Raw genomic sequence first — 15,029 nt, forward strand, 5'->3', positions numbered from 1 at the left:
AAATCATTTCAATCCTCTTTATGTGCACCAAACAAAATTTAAGATCCTTGCATAATATTTAACAGTATATTTAGGGCATTGAAGAACCATTTTAAAAGGCACTATCACAGGAAATAAGCAAAGGAACAGATGTTAAACACAGAGGTATAATTTTACTCCCTAGTTAAGGCTTTCTTCAATGACAGAGGCACAGAAAAGATTCCCGAATTTTACAACATCCTCAAAAAGAATGGCAGTATGTCAAATGACATTAGCTCGATTATTGCATCTTTGAACATTCCTAGCCCAGGGGGAAGAAGTTTATTTGAGAAGAGTTTCTTTGGCTGTGTAAGAAATAAAATAAACCAGGACAGGCTCCCTGTCCCTTAGCTTGGTTTCTGTGTGTTTTAATTTTGCGAAGGCCTGAATCTAGAAGTCAATATGACTAGAAAAAAAAAAAAACTTAAACAAAAATAAAAAACAGTAAAAAAATCTTCAAATAGGGGCTTCCTCCAATGCAGAGGTTTTGACTGTCTACGTGAGGTGCAAATGCAGAGTTCTATAGAGCCCCAAGTAACTTGAACAGACTTCATAAATATTTGCTCTTAAATAAGTGAACACCAAATCAGATTTGGTGTTTAACCAGATTTGGTTTTCAAAGGTTCTCTTGATTTTCATGTTTCTAAGCAGTATCTTTCATTCCGCATTATGGATCTATGATACCCCTACACTGTGCTGGTTCTGTGGAGAAGGCAGCAGTTGGTAGGACCTGGCCCCTGACCATCCAGGGGGCAGTCAGTGTCTGGGTAGGAAAAGAGCATCAGTACACAGAAAAATACTTTCTGAGCTTCTTATTCTCAAGCAACTCTTCTTTTCAGCTTTATACACACAACTGCTTTTATGTAAAGTCACTTTCCTTTATTCTTCCATGAAAATGCGGTTTTCTCTGCACCCTTTATGGCAAGTGCTTATAAACAGCACAACCATCCGTTAGTTGTGATGTATAATAATCATGCCCAGGGGCTGGGGTTGTGGCCCAGTGGTAGAGCGCTTGCCTAGCATGTGTGAGGCACTGGGTTGGATTCTCAGCAGCACGTAAACAAATTAAATAAACAAAAAAGAGTTATTGCGTCCAGCTACAATTAAAAAAAAAAATCATGCCCAGTACAGGGTCAAATTTATAGCAGAATATACAAATTAAAACAAATTCCGGCAGAATGTCCAATGTTAAAACACATGTGCAAAACACACATTGTAGTGCCCATCTACTTTTTGCTTTTCTAACCCTTCCTTCTTTAAGTGGAACCATCTTGAACTACTGAATGAACTTACTTTAACACTCAGAGCATTTTGAGAGGCATTTTGAGATGGGAATAAACTAAGGAATCAGAAAATCAGGAGCACAGAGTACTAATCATCTCGTTCACTGATCTGATACGTGGCTTTGGATCCCTCACTTCCACTGTCCGGGATCCCATCTCCACAAGGGATAGCATTTCACCCACCTCAGGGAGGGGGTGAGCAGGACTGCCACACAGCATGTGGCCCAGGGCACTGCTGGAACACCCTTGGTGCCAGAATCAAAGGTAGGTTAGATGCTGGTAGAACTCTTGAGTTTCTGCTGAGCTTGCTGGCTTTACCCAGTCCTCTTTCTCTTGAGGGTGGGGCTTACATAGTCACATTAAATGCCTCATCAGCAAAGATTTAGGACGATGCCCAGCAGGCACCATCCTGTCCTGCTTCAGAGATGGGGCTGCAAAATCAGAGCTGAGTAAGACATACCAGGTGCTGGGGGACAGGTCCTGTCTTGGGGAAAACAACCTGAGGAAGGAACAGATGACCCAACCTCGGTTGAAGATCCACAAAACATCCCTTTACGTGAGATTACCAGATGAACATCAGGATGAGGGTGTGTCCTAAGAGGATTCGGTAACGGAACAGATCCAGGAAACTTCCAGTCTCCTTGTAGCTCCTGTTGGCAGGATGCGTGAGTGAGAACGTGCACTTGAGCTTGCGGTTCCTCCTGGCGATGAGGTAGAGTGCCTCTTCGGCCTCACTCAGTCGACCCTGGGAGTATAACCAACGAGGTGATTCAGGAATGAATCTGAAAGAGACGTCATTAAAGGCTGTGTATTCATATAGGTGCAGGTGCAGAGGAAGGACACACATCACCTCAGCTGCATTCTGCCTTAGGTTTTTAAAGCTTGACTCTCCTGATGACAAACGAGAGAAAGGGCTGTTTTCAACATTCACACCAACATTAGCAGGGCCCACTCTATCAACCAAAACCAAGAGTGTGTTTTCAAAATATCAATAGTAAAGGTAACCAGCTTGCATTTATTTTTAAATCAATTTTAGTAACTGAACAGCAATTCCTTAGTGTTGAATAAAGCAGATTCTTCATGAAGCACGGATCAGGGGACAAGAGTTGTTAGAATTATGAGTTAGAGATAGTGTGTTTTTTTAAGTTCTAAAAAAGTTTTACGTGAAGACAGAAATCTTTATTATCTCATTAGGAAAACAAATTTTTTTAAAAAGGAGTGTTTTTAACATCATGATATGCAATTTATGAGGGAGACATTATTTTAAGACCACACATAAAAATGAAGCAGTTAGTGAGGGCTGGGGCTGGGGCTCAGTGGTAGCGCACTTGCCTAGCATATGTGAAGCATTGGGTTCGATTCTCACCACCGCATATAAATAAAACAAAATAAAGGTCTATCAACAACTAAAAAAATATTTTTTTAAATGAAACAGTTACATCTTAGCTACTTTTGACTGTTTACTGTTTCAAAATATTTAAATCACCCAACACACCAGCTTTAATTCATCCTGAGGAACTTCTTGATCTTTACATAAGCCTTAAAGAATAAAAAAGTTATTTTCAGGTTCACTTCTAGTTACAAAACAACAGTTATTTTCTAATATAACCACAAAGTGTTGAATAATTATATTTCTTACACACTTTCAAGACTTCGATATTACATTAGCTTTTTTGCTTCTTCACAATCATGAATATATTTTCCAAAAACTTCTCAAAGACAACAACGCCTCTGTAGGAATGTGGAAGCCTTGTTTCCTAAACACAACATCAAGGTCATTTACCTCCAATTTGACATTTCCTGCCAAAGATGAAACTTGGGTGAATAATATTAGGTATTTAAGGTGCTTTTTTAGAATTTCCTGTGCCTTTCAATAAGATGGTGAATTGGCAACAAACAGTATAGGATTTAAAAGCTTAATGGGTGGCTACTCTGTCAATAACCATTTATTAAGAATTTTCAGGGGTTGCGGATTTAGCTTAGTGAGAGAGCACTTGCCTAATATGTGCAATGTCCTGGGTTCAATCCCCAGCACTGAAGGGGAAAAAAAAGTTTTCACTTTATTCAGATTAGCATGAGAAGTGCTGAGAGGAAAGACACTGTAAACAATAGGAATTTTCCTAGAAGTTTTGCAACTGAGGGAGAGAAGAATATTCATGCATAACACTTGATGGTCAATAAAAGCAGGAATGAAGGCTATTTCTGACAATTTGTAAAATTCCTTTATTTACTTCTTTATTGCCATTTGATTATTATACTGACATGCAAGAAAATAACCAAGTGAATAATTGTTCTGTTGAATGTTAATCTGCCAATTGGATAAGCTGGATCAACTGGTCATGTATGAGCTACCGAGTAAAACTAACTAATCAGTCTGAATACAAAGAAAAAGGTCTAAAGAAGAAGACTGTGAAACCTATGTAGAGAAAGTAAAAGATGATAAAAATTAAAATGGTACAGGATCGGAAGGAGTAAGAAGAACCAGCAGGAAATATACCAACAATATTCACAGTTATTATCTTTGGGGAATAAGTCATCCTCTCCTCCAAGCCTCTCTGTATTTTCAGAATTGTTTATAAAGAATAAGAAATTACTTTTAAAAGTGTAAAAAGCATTTTTGAAGATAATATGTGTGACTCATTCAGGCTTTGGAAATTTAACTGTGAGTCAACAAAACTATTTCTACTTGGAAAATTCTATCTTGATGGTGTAAATTTAGTACTTAATATTTCTCTGCATTTTCAGAGGCCAATAGCTCACTTTTTCGAAGGGTCACTGACTTGCTGTGGACATATTTGAGAGTATGAGCTTGGACACATGCGGATTATACATACAAATCAGTGAGACATGTTTTTAAAAGGAAAAGCAGATCTTTGAACATGCTGCCCTCTTCCTGATGGCATGGTCACCTGTGCCATGGTCACATTTGAAAGTTAAAAGGCTAATGCAGCAATGTTCCTTTTGTTCAAAAAATGTTCTGTGACTATCTTTAAAGATGGAAAATCTTTGTAAATTAAAAAGGCACCCATTTTCAGCTAAAAAACAAAACAAAACAAACAAACAAAAAACTTAGATTCAAATATTTTTAAAATAAGAGAAAAAAATTGTTTTTTTTTTCCAACCGGGAATTGAACTCAGGGGCACTTGGCCACTGACTGAGCCACATCCCCAGGCCTATTTTGTATTTTATTTAGAGACAGCGTCTCACCAAGTTGCTTAGTGCCTTGCCATTGCTGAGGCTGACTTTGAACTTGCGATCCTCCTGCCTCAGCCTCCCAAGCCCGCTGAGATCACAGGCGTGCGCCACTGCGCCCAGCAAAATAAGGAAATGTTAAGCTAGGTAAAAATGTTTCTGGTAAACAAGCAACATATGATTCTAAAATAACGTTGATGACGGCCAATTGTGAAAGTCATTATGGATATCTTTGTGCCTGTGTCTGTCCAATGGACAGGAGGTTTGTACTGAGTGGAAGGCCCTGGGCTCTGGGGCTGGGGGAAATGCACTGTGGAGCTGAGGCTGCTTCTGTCTGAGGACTCCTGGTTCAGAGAGAGGCAGGGCTCTAGCAGGAGGCAGAAATAAAAGACCCCTGAAGAGACCGGGTTATGTGCTGGGGAATTCAGGAAAGAAAGAAAACAACTTAGAGCAGGGGGGGATGGTCAAGAAAAGCTTGCCGGGTGACAATAACTCAGAGCATAGTGAGCCTGAGCAGAGGGTTCGGCCCACAGTTCAGGAGAAAGTCGGGAAACACACGGGAGGCCATCTGTGGGACGCCTGGTGCTCCAGGATTGATGAAGTAAGTAGATATCTAATTGCATGCGTCTTCCTCCCTCTATTTTCTACTGCTCTCGACCTGAGTTCATTTTCTGGTGAGGAGAAACCCCTACCTAGCACTAGCAGAAACCAACTCAGACTATTCACTCAGAAAAAGAAGAGCAGAATGGTGTAGATTATCCACGGAATTCACACTACTGTTGGAGGAGAGAGCCAGACTGCATGGGGAAGCCTGAGCTCCTTTAAATAGCTGAAAACATATTTATTCATAAATATTTACATGAGTTCTTACTAAATCAACGTACTGTAGTAGGCACCCACTTATTGTTTTTTGAAGATGTACAATATATAAGCTAATAAAATACTGCTGGGTTTCCCTTTCTAATTAAATTACCTCACTCTAATTCACATAACTAAATAATTTTCATGAATTTTGTTTCTTTAGTCCAGGTTAACGATGACTACTGCATATGAGAGCGAATTTTAGCTTGATCCCCATTAAAGGTCAATTTAGAACCAGGGTGCAGAGTTACTAAATGAAAGAGCCACCTGAATTAAAATATTACCACCGCTCTCTCTCGTTTTATGGTACAGAAGAAAGCTGGTACCATGGGATGAAAATCTCATTCATGCCAAGGGTTTTAATGAGTAAACTTAGAAACTGGACCCGTCAGGTGAGAAAGACCTTTGATAGGACACACTGAAACTTCTGATGAAATGGGATGACATTGGTGGCCCACCACTGTCACAGTGTGACACTTTGGGCAGTTATTCATAGAACCCACCCTGACCAGGGCGCCAGCCTTGTACTGCTCTGCACCCCAAGGGCATCCCCCACATCTGAGACTCTTCCAGAGTGCACATTAGAGGCCCTAAAATGAGACTCATCTTCAGGTTAAACAGTTGCTGCTACACAATTTTTCCCCCACATTTTTTTTTTTTGTATTTGTTCTTATTAGATATACGTGACAGTAGAGTGCATTTTGGCATATCATACGTACATGGAGTATAACTTATTCTAATTAGGATCCCATTCTTGTGGTTGCACACGATGAGGAGTTACACCGGTTGTGTATTCACATATCAACTAGGAGAGTTATGTCCAATTCGTTCTACTGTCTTTCTATTCCCCTCCCGCTCCCTTCACTTCATTCCCCTTTATCTAATCCATTGAACTTCTATTCTGCCCTCCTCTCCCTTATTTAGAGTCAGCATCTACATCTCAGAGATAACATTTGGCCTTTGGTTTTGGGGGGACTGGCTTAGTTCACTTAGCATACACGTTCAACTTGAATGCTTGGCTCACAATATCATACCTCAGGGCCACTCCTAGCCCATGGTCTGATCCAGCCTGAAGATCTTTAAGCTTGAGGCATTGAGTTAAAAAAAAAAACAAAAAACAACTGGTACCCTATGCCAACAATCTGAAGTTTAAAGGCAGCACGTTGAGTGGTTTTCTTAAACAGAGGTACCTGCATTCTGAACTAACCAAGCGGCATCCATCTCTCATCCCAGGAGCGGCCAAGGATTGGATCACCTGCAGAGGTCAGTTCTCCCCCAAAGTCAGTGTACGCAAAGCGCTGACCGGCATCCTCTTTTACATTCCTTCTGCTCACTGAATTAAAACTCTAGAGAAGAAAAGCTACTTACAAAGATAAGAGAAAGACCACTGTCCCCTGCAGGTTCACCAGGACGGCTAGGGTTCTCCAGGAGCGGATGAAGTATCCTAACAGGGCATATTGGGCGATGCCAACGGCAAAGAAGAGGCCGCCAATGGATCCTAATGCAAGGAAAAGAGAAAGGTCACCAGAGAAAGCGTGGTCCGCAGTCCCATTCCCAACCCCAAGTCCCAGAGCCAACTGTACTCATGAGAGATGACAGCCCTTGCCTGAAGAGTGTGAGAGGCACAGGAGAAGAGAAAAACCAATACCAATGTTCAGCCTCAGAGGATAAAAGGTAAAGAGAGGCCAGAAAATGAGTGGAAATGGAGGAAGGAGAGAGGAACACAGACCACATGTACACAGGATGGGTTCTAAGGGTTTGGCCAAATGTTTTTGGTATTGGGAGTTACCCTGACATCTGCCTGAGCCTCTGGCGGAGTCTTGGCAGTGTGTGGATGAGCAGGTTTTTAGGCCACATGGTTATTGTAATGCTGGGCCTTCATCTTTATCACAGAGGATGCCCTTGAAATCCCTGTCTTAAACCATAGCCTGGTGCCCTATTCTTTCATCACCCTTCCCTACTTAATTCATCACCATCAGATGCATGACAGTTTGTATTTATTTGTTTCTTATCTGTCTCCACCAACCAGAACATGAAAAAAAATACCAGCCAGAGAATTTTTTTTAAATCTTATATGTTTTTTGAAATGAGTATTGAGGTGGGTATTAAATGTGCCGGCTTGTCCAATATTCTCACAAAATCTATATCTCTGATGTACCTTCTCTAACCGCTTTTATCACTGTTAGTCATTTATTGAGCAGGTTCACCAGGACGGCTTTATTTATTGAACATTAATGGTCTTGCATATACTGTTTTACAAAGCAGGTATAATTATTAACCTGAGAAAGTAGCTCAGAGAGGTTCAGGGGAAATGTCCAGGAACAGAGGGCTGTGTATGGCATGGCCAGGACTTGTACCCAGGTCTGTCTGCATTTTGTACCATTCCTCTCTCCTGTCTCCCTTCTACGGAAAAAATAACTTCTGTGGGCATCTGTAGGCACAGGGCTTTGCTGAGCTTATTACAAAAATTTCATCAAGAATCCTGTAAAACAAATGTTTTCTTTGATTTCTGTCCATAGTTCATCATGAAAACAAAAAGCAATGACTTATATACTGTTTGCCTGAGCAAGGAAAAGAGAGAGCCACACAGAAGAGCTAATGTGCTAGTCTGCGCAGTGTGCTCAAACTCCAATGAGTAAGGGAATGGCGACAGTGTTATTTCCCTGGAAATTTAAGACAATCAATACCTATTACAGGTTCATTACAGTGCATCAAAGAGCACCTGGCTCCCAACAACAAGGCTTCTTGTCATGGCTCAGAGTGGTCCTGAGCACACAGTACCCACTCACAACAATGTCGGCAAAAGGAAGAAAACAGTCCAAGGCATGGGATGTTTTCAGAGGAACCAAATTGGGACCCTAATTTGGCCACTATTCCTGTGTGACCTTGGACAAATCACTAAATGTCTCTGAGCCTAGATTTCCTCAGTGTTAAGATAGAAATGATAATACCCAACAAAAATGGTAGTTTTTGTTAAATGCAGATGAAATCATACATGTTTGACAAATTTTAGTGTGTGCAATTATTGTTCTATTGTAACATAGGTTTAGCCCTTTGTGTCAATTAACTTAAAAAATATATTTGGAAGTCTCTTGTGCATAGCTATTTCTGAATTTTTTTTCTTTTTTCTTTTCTTTCTTTCTTTTTTTTTCTTTTTTTTTTTTGGTACCAGGGATTGAATCCAGGGGCACTTAACCACTGAGTCACATTCCTAACTCTTTTTATGTATTATTTAGTTACAGGGTCTTGCTAAGTTGCTAACGCTGGCTTTGAATTTGTGATCCTCCTGCCTCAGCCTCTGGAGTTGCTAGAATTGCAGGCCTAAGCCACCACACCTGGCTTAGAACATTTTCTATCTAGCTCTCATTTCTAATTCCAAGGATCCCCCAACCTCACTGTGTTGGAGAACTGATCCTGCTACTTCATCTCCACTGTGCTGCTGCCAGTCAGGGTCACCCTAGTGCAGGGTGACCCCAGCTGGACCAGTCGGAGCTCTTACCCAGGATTTTAAATACTGGACTTGGAACTGCTGGGACCCATCTCTGACTGAGCAGAGGAAGCTTCCAGAGACGATGAGGAGCAGAGGTGAGAAGCCTCTCACTTCCTGGTTCCAGGCATCTCCAAGGCCTGGCTCCAAGGCTTGGTGGTCAATCAAATGATTTCCCCCCATACACAGGTTCTTACGATTTGGGTCTCTGTCACAATCTGTAAGAACTGGCGTCAACTGGATATGACAAACAAGAGGAAATGATATTCAAAGGTATCTAGCTGGTGGCCTGAAATACTGTGACGACATTGCCACAGGCAGAGATTCCGGAAGACAGTGTTGATTTTACAGGAAAAGCAATAGGTCTTAGGGACAACAGACAGTCACATCTGATGTCTAGCAAGAAGCTACACGTGTGTGCTTGGAAATGACCGTGGAGACAAGGTGTGGAGCTGAAGATGTAATGAAACTCTCAGCTACTCTGTTCAAATGATTAATATTTTAAAAACAAACATTTCAAATCACCACTTTTGCACGTGACAGTTTTGGAGCGCCACGGGTGGTTTGGTGACTATCCATGGACCTTGGGGTATTGATGCAGACTTCCCAGATTTCTTTTCTGCTTGCTTTTAATTAATTTCAAGTCTGCCACTCCTGCTCAACTTGTACTCAGCAAGAGCTCATTTGGGCAGGTTAGAAAATAGATTGGACTTCATTTGGTAAATGGTACCAAGGACCCTCCCAGTTTCCAGACACAAACTCTGAGGTGTCCCTGAGTCTCTCTGCCTCATCTCTGTGAAGCCTTCAGGACGTCATGTCCCACCCAACTCCAGCTCAAATGCACCTCTTCCTCCTCCTCCAGGGCTCACATCTCCTCGGAGTCACTGTCTGTTTTACATGGTCAACGGCACAGCCTCCTAAGTGACCCCTCAATTTCTACTTCCCCTCGTTTCCCCTTTCATTCATTCTTCACACACCTACCACAGTAACCTTTCAGGACATTAGAGCCCATCACTACTCCATTTAATACACCCTGCTGGCTTCTGGCTGTGCTGTGAATTAAAAAAAAAAAAAAAAATCCGCATTTGGCCTATCTCAGGCCCTAGGTGCCCCCCAAGCCTCCTCACTTCACTCCTGTCCACCCCCTACTTGTCCACACAGCAGCTCCAGGCATTCTTCAGACCCCCCAACAATCTCCTTCCTGCCTCTGGCTATGATTTTTGCCACTCCATTTGGCGGGAATGTTCTTCTTCTGACTTTCGCGTGTCCAGGGCTTCCTCATCATACATCTTAGATCAAACTCCTACGAGAGGTTTTCTCTAAGCATCCTATTTCATGTAAGTAGTCCCCCGATTCTGTCTAGCCCATTACCCTGTTTAATATCCTTCACTGTCCTTAGAGTTATCTGAAATCACCTCCAAATTACAGGATAAGCTTCTTAACAGCCAGGAACTTCCCCCACCTACCCCCTATCTGGTCCACCCATTTGATCTAAAATGCTCTAAAAAGCTGTGTCTGACATGTGGCAGGGTCTGTTTCATAAGTGAGTGTTGTGGAACGGATGGGCACAGGAAGAGCTCCAGAAGGACACTCAGTAAAATGTGAGCCACCGTCATCTGTGGGCAGGTGGGACTGTAGCATTCTTTACATTTGATGTGTAGATCTATTCTCTTTGTTCTGAGAAGGTATTAAGAAAACAAATAACCAACGTTCTAGCATGGGCTTTCCATAAGCTTTAGTACCTGACTTCATATTTCAATTCTCAGTAACTACCATAATCCATATTTTCCTTCTTCGTAAGCTGTTCAACACCGATCAGAAATGGATTCCTTCAGTTTGTACTTGTGCCTTTTTTTGTACATACTTTACACACTATTTTATACATACTAAAAAATACTATTCAGCATTGATTTTCTATCCGATTTTTCCAACGTCTTGCAGTTCACGAGCATACTTGAAGTCATAGGGGTGTGTAAGGTTGTGCTGGAGAGAAACCAACTTGAAAAGAATGGTCCAGGATAAAATTCTGGGGAAGACCTTGGCTCATGGGAGAAAAAGGAAGCTGTACACAAAAGCATTCCGGGCTCCATTAGATGAGCCTTCCTTGTGTCCTGGGTGCAGGTCCCAGTCCTGGTCTCCAGGGAACTCCGTCACACTCTGAATTTCAGAATGAATTTGGCAACCATCTGGCTCCACTGTTACAGTTTTTTGATTTTTTTTTTTTTAATGTTTTTCCCTTCCTCCCTTTTTTCTTTGCTACCAAAATTTTAATTGCCTCATCTTAACCCTGCTTCAAGGACAAGAATGAGAGGTGAAATTATGAATTTTTTTCAAGGGCTTTAGGTGACTGTCATGGAAACGAGAGTCCAGGAGGTCTTTCCTTTTGCCCAACATAAGCAACAGGACAGGAATAATCAGATAATCTGGCAGGGGGAGGGCAGTATATGTCTTCTATACAAAAGCATCTTCATGGAACAGCTCAAGGTAAATGTGATTCTTCTCAGAGAAATGTACAAGGTATGTGAAAAACATGGTGCCGTGATGCTCTGGGTGAGCAAGAACAAACCTGGGCCCCGGGACAGCCCAAACCAGAGAGAGTGCCCCTTGTTCCTGCCCTGCATACAGCTGCAACCACTTTACTAGTTCCCTGGAATTAGTCTGACCTTACTATTTAGAAAAATGCCATTAGGGCTGGAGTTGCAACTCACTGGTAGAGTATTTGCTCAGCAGGCCAAATCCCTGAGTTCAATCTTCACTCATCGGCCCCCCCAACACCCCCATGACATTAATGACTCAATACCAATGGAAAACTCAGAGGAAAGTTTCTCACTGGTCCTAGCTCAGGAGCTGGGTTAGGGGATAAGTACATTCTGGCAGCTGCTACAGACAAGGTGGAACTGAAAGTGTTAAATGAAGGTAGAAATTCTTAACTGGTAAGATCTGGAAATATCACAGACGTATGTCAAATGCCTAGGGTGGTACTTGGCTGTAACAGGCACTCAACAAACGGAAGGTGGCACTGCATGTGAGTTCTAAGGAGCGACAACGGTATTCTCTCAAGACATCCTCACTTAGAAACACTGCTGTGAGTCACAGGGTCAACTCGTTTCCCATATCAGTTTATGAATATCAGTGGTACTTAGTGATTGTCAAGTAAGTGAAATTGAAACAAGCAAAAAGGTAACACTGTGAACCTATAATCCAACTATCCAAGACTATATTTTTAAAAAATCCTTTAAAATCATTTTTTAACTATATATTAGTTCTTGAGGAAATGATGGAATTGTTAAAAATAAAACTGAATAGAACCTCCTTTTGCAATTTTTTTTACTAAAGAAATTCTATAACAATATCATTTATTGATTTGAAGAGAACAGTAAAAATGAGAAAGGCTACGAAATAGGATTTAATAAAATACAATAAGAAGGCTTCAAGAAAAGAAGTTCTAGTACTTTCTGTCTCTGCAGTATTTCCCACTTTAAGCTAAATAGCATTTAATGCTGTTCTGAGCACTCTCCACAACAAAATGCAGACAGGCTGTGAGTCGGGTACCAAGGTCACCATCTGTGGTACAGGCCCTGGAGAGACATTTTTCCAAGGAATATGAATAAAATGACTCATCTGATGTTATACAAAACAAACTCAGGAAATCAAATTTAATACAGATTGAGCATTCCTTATCTGGAAATCCAAAAATGCTGCAAAATCCAAAAGTTTTGGAGCACTGACATGATACCTCCCACACCTGACCTCACATGAGGAGTCACAGTCAAAATGCAGACATGCTCAAAACATTGAACAAAATTGCCTTCAGCTATGTATATAAAGTGTAATGTAAATTAACTTTGTGCTTAGACTTTGCGTTCCATTCCCAACATGTTTCATTATAAATACAAAAATATCACTAAGTCTGAAAAAGTCTGAAACACTTCTGGTCCCAAGCATTCTGGATCAGGGCTACTCAACCTGTAGTTGGATTAAGTGCCTCAAGTCCAAATGCATTTTCAGACTCTAGGGTTAAACTAGTTCTCTGCAAGGTTTGGCAGAGCAACTCACCACATTCGGATCTGCAAGGATTTAAGCAGTACCTGCAAGTGCCCAGTAGGCGGTGCCCACACATTCATTTAGCAAGACAAAGGCCACCAGCGACATCCCTCCATTCATCATGCCCACCAAGAATCGAGTTATCGCAAAGAACTCATATGAAGGGGAAAATCCATTTGCGATAGCAAATAAGATGTCAAGAGCAAAACCTAGAAAAAAAGGAATAATATTCAATGATTTAGAGGCAAAATAGCATTTGATGAAAGTAATAGATTATATCCATTAGTCTGTAAAGTAATCCATTGTAAACTTAAATTTTCTGAGCTATGTTTTTTCCCAATAGTTTCTCTTGAAAACGACAGAAAAAAAACAGAGGTTTACTGTCTTGGTGACACAATTTCTGTCAACCACACACAGTTTTCAATTATTCATAATAAATGATAGAAAGGTTTTTTTATTTTAAAAAAAATTTTAAAAATTAAAAAAATGCTAGAAATTAAAAATACTTGCTTATATTCAACTTGTTGAGAGACTATGCCAAGTCCTGTAGAGCTCATTTGAAATGAATCAACAGAGGGAGAGATGAGGAAATGGATATGGAAGACTGTCTCAATCTTTCACTGCTCCATTTAGAAATACGGCTTCAATTGCAATCTGGGGGTTGCAGAAAAACACCTCACCCACAAAAGTTTTTAACGCTAATACCTAGGCTTAACCAGGGGGGTCAGTCACTGACAAGCCAGAACTCACTCTGCTTGCAGTGTGGTCTTTTGCCGGTCTAATCAAAATGCAATCTGTGTCCCCATGTCAATGCCCCGAGAACTCTGAGAAACTAGCCTCCTTTTTATTTCCCTAAGAGTCTTGGGAAACCGATCCTCTTATTCATCTCACGGACACTGAGAGATTACCTGTGAGATAGACTTTTTTCCTTCCGAAGCGATCTGAAAGCTGACCAAAAGAGATCACGCCGACAAACACCCCACTGAAGAAAAAGGAACTTGCCACACTGACTTTGTAAGATCTGTTGGCAATTAAAAACCACTAGAAGAAGAAACAAGAAGAGACATTTAGGTCATAAGAAAAAAAAAAAAAAAAACAGATGGATTGAGTTAGCTATTGCAAAACCAGATTTATTTCAAAAGCTTGCACACTGTAACTTCTCCGCTGCGTGCTACACTATTAACGAGGACTTGTAGGACACCAGCTTAAGGACATCTTAAAGGAGACTGCATCTTCAGGAACACAAAAGACACTGTTAGTAGAATGTGCTCCCAGAGCACCCCACACGTACCTGCTTAAGGAACTGAACGCAGCATTTAAGCGCTAATTGTTTACATAACTGTTGGATCTGTTCTTGATCTTAAACCTCCGTGTCTCTTAAGAGGAAGAGCCTCATTCCTTTCATTTCCATTTATCTGATGCCTACCTACACATCACCACGTGGCATAAAGAAATAAATGAAAGCTCCTTTTGTTCAACAGATTAGCAGGGTTGAAATCCCTTGAGTATTTTTCTCAAAAAATTACACACAAAATATATGATCCATCAATTCCAGTTCTGGGTATAAATCCCAAAGAACTGAAAGCAGAGGCATGAAGAGATGTTTTGTACACACGTCTTCATAGCAACATTATTTCCAACAGTCAAAGTGAAAGCAACCTATCCATGGATGAATGGATAAAAAAAAAAAAAAATGTGCTATTTCCATATGAAGGACCATGATTCAGCCTTAAGAAGGAAAGAAGTTCTGATTCATTCATGGTGAGCTCTGAAGACATTATGCTAAGTGAAATAAGCCAGGCACAAGTGGATGAACATTACATTATTCCACTTATATGAGGTAGCTTGAGAGTCAACATCACTGAGGCAGAAAGTAGAATAGTGGTAATGAGGGTCTAAGGGGAGCAGGGACAGGGAGTCATTGTTTAAGGGCAGCAGAGTTTCCCTTTAAAACGATGAGAAAATCCTGGAGCTGGATAGAGGTAATGGTTGTAGAACAACGTGAATGTACTTCATGCCGCTGAATCATGGGCTTAGGTATGATTACAAGGGTCACCTTATGTCACATGTATTTAGCACCACAACAATAAATCCTTAAGTTCTACCGTTTTCTACTTCAGGGCAATTTATGAACTTAAAGAGA

General features: G+C 40.9%; 1 protein-coding gene across 1 annotated transcript in view; it reads right to left on the bottom strand.

Moving 5' to 3' along the window:
• The window catches only part of Slc22a15 (solute carrier family 22 member 15), a 70,130-nt gene that overhangs the window by 23,414 nt on the left and 31,687 nt on the right, over positions 1–15,029 (bottom strand). The window contains exons 3-6 of the mRNA XM_076862854.1: positions 13,795–13,927; positions 12,931–13,095; positions 6,724–6,853; positions 1,868–2,083 (exon numbers count right to left, since the gene is read on the bottom strand). Of these exons, the coding sequence (XP_076718969.1) occupies positions 1,868–2,083; positions 6,724–6,853; positions 12,931–13,095; positions 13,795–13,927 (644 nt within the window). The remainder of the gene's footprint in view (positions 1–1,867; positions 2,084–6,723; positions 6,854–12,930; positions 13,096–13,794; positions 13,928–15,029) is intronic.

This window comes from Callospermophilus lateralis, chromosome 7 (genome assembly GCF_048772815.1).
Source record: "Callospermophilus lateralis isolate mCalLat2 chromosome 7, mCalLat2.hap1, whole genome shotgun sequence".
NCBI classification, from domain to species: Eukaryota; Metazoa; Chordata; class Mammalia; order Rodentia; family Sciuridae; genus Callospermophilus; species Callospermophilus lateralis.